This window comes from Volvox carteri (assembly GCF_000143455.1).
Source record: "Volvox carteri f. nagariensis unplaced genomic scaffold VOLCAscaffold_20, whole genome shotgun sequence".
Lineage (NCBI taxonomy): Eukaryota > Viridiplantae > Chlorophyta > Chlorophyceae > Chlamydomonadales > Volvocaceae > Volvox > Volvox carteri.
Genome location: NW_003307563.1, coordinates 333797 through 334337, shown reverse-complemented (window position 1 = coordinate 334337; position 541 = coordinate 333797). Strand labels below are relative to the sequence as shown.

The 541-nt window shown below is 62.7% G+C and overlaps 1 protein-coding gene across 1 annotated transcript in view; it reads left to right on the top strand.

Moving 5' to 3' along the window:
- Positions 1–541, top strand: part of VOLCADRAFT_117653 (uncharacterized protein) — a gene marked incomplete at both ends in the record, with an annotated part of 11584 nt that overhangs the window by 5329 nt on the left and 5714 nt on the right. Inside the window, one exon of the mRNA XM_002950781.1 lies at positions 111–236. Within this exon, the coding sequence (XP_002950827.1) occupies positions 111–236 (126 nt within the window). The remainder of the gene's footprint in view (positions 1–110; positions 237–541) is intronic.

The window sequence follows — 541 nt, the reverse complement described above, 5'->3', positions numbered from 1 at the left end:
AGACAGCACCTCCCCTCACCCCAACCCCCATTTAAGCCCCTGAACCACTTAAACTCCTAAAAACCCTAATCCCCCTTCCCCCGCGATACGCGATTACCCCCCCCCCCCAGGGTGGTGCCGGTGTTGCGGTTGTGGAGATGGGGGCGGGTAAGGGCTACCTGGGGGCGACCCTGGCGGAGTGCTGCGGGGTGCGGCGCCTGGTGGTGACGGACGTCAAGTCGGCGTTTAAACACAAGGTATGGGGGGAGGGGGGGGACGCCCGCCCGTGCCGTACATACGCCCAGATCTGAGGTTGACTTTAAAACTCTCCAAAAACTCTCCATCCGCCTGGACAAAAGGATCCCCTCTTCTGTACATTGAGCGCCTCCAGGCTTCCGGCCCTCCTCTTCCGCCGCCTCGTCGGGCTCCGGAGCCCCCACCAACCCCCACCACCCCCCACCAACCCACCCCCTCCAACACCCCCTCTCCAACACCCCCTCCCTCTTTTCACACCCCCATGCCGTGAGACAAGCTGGTAGGGCTTTAGTTGGTGTTTAGGGTT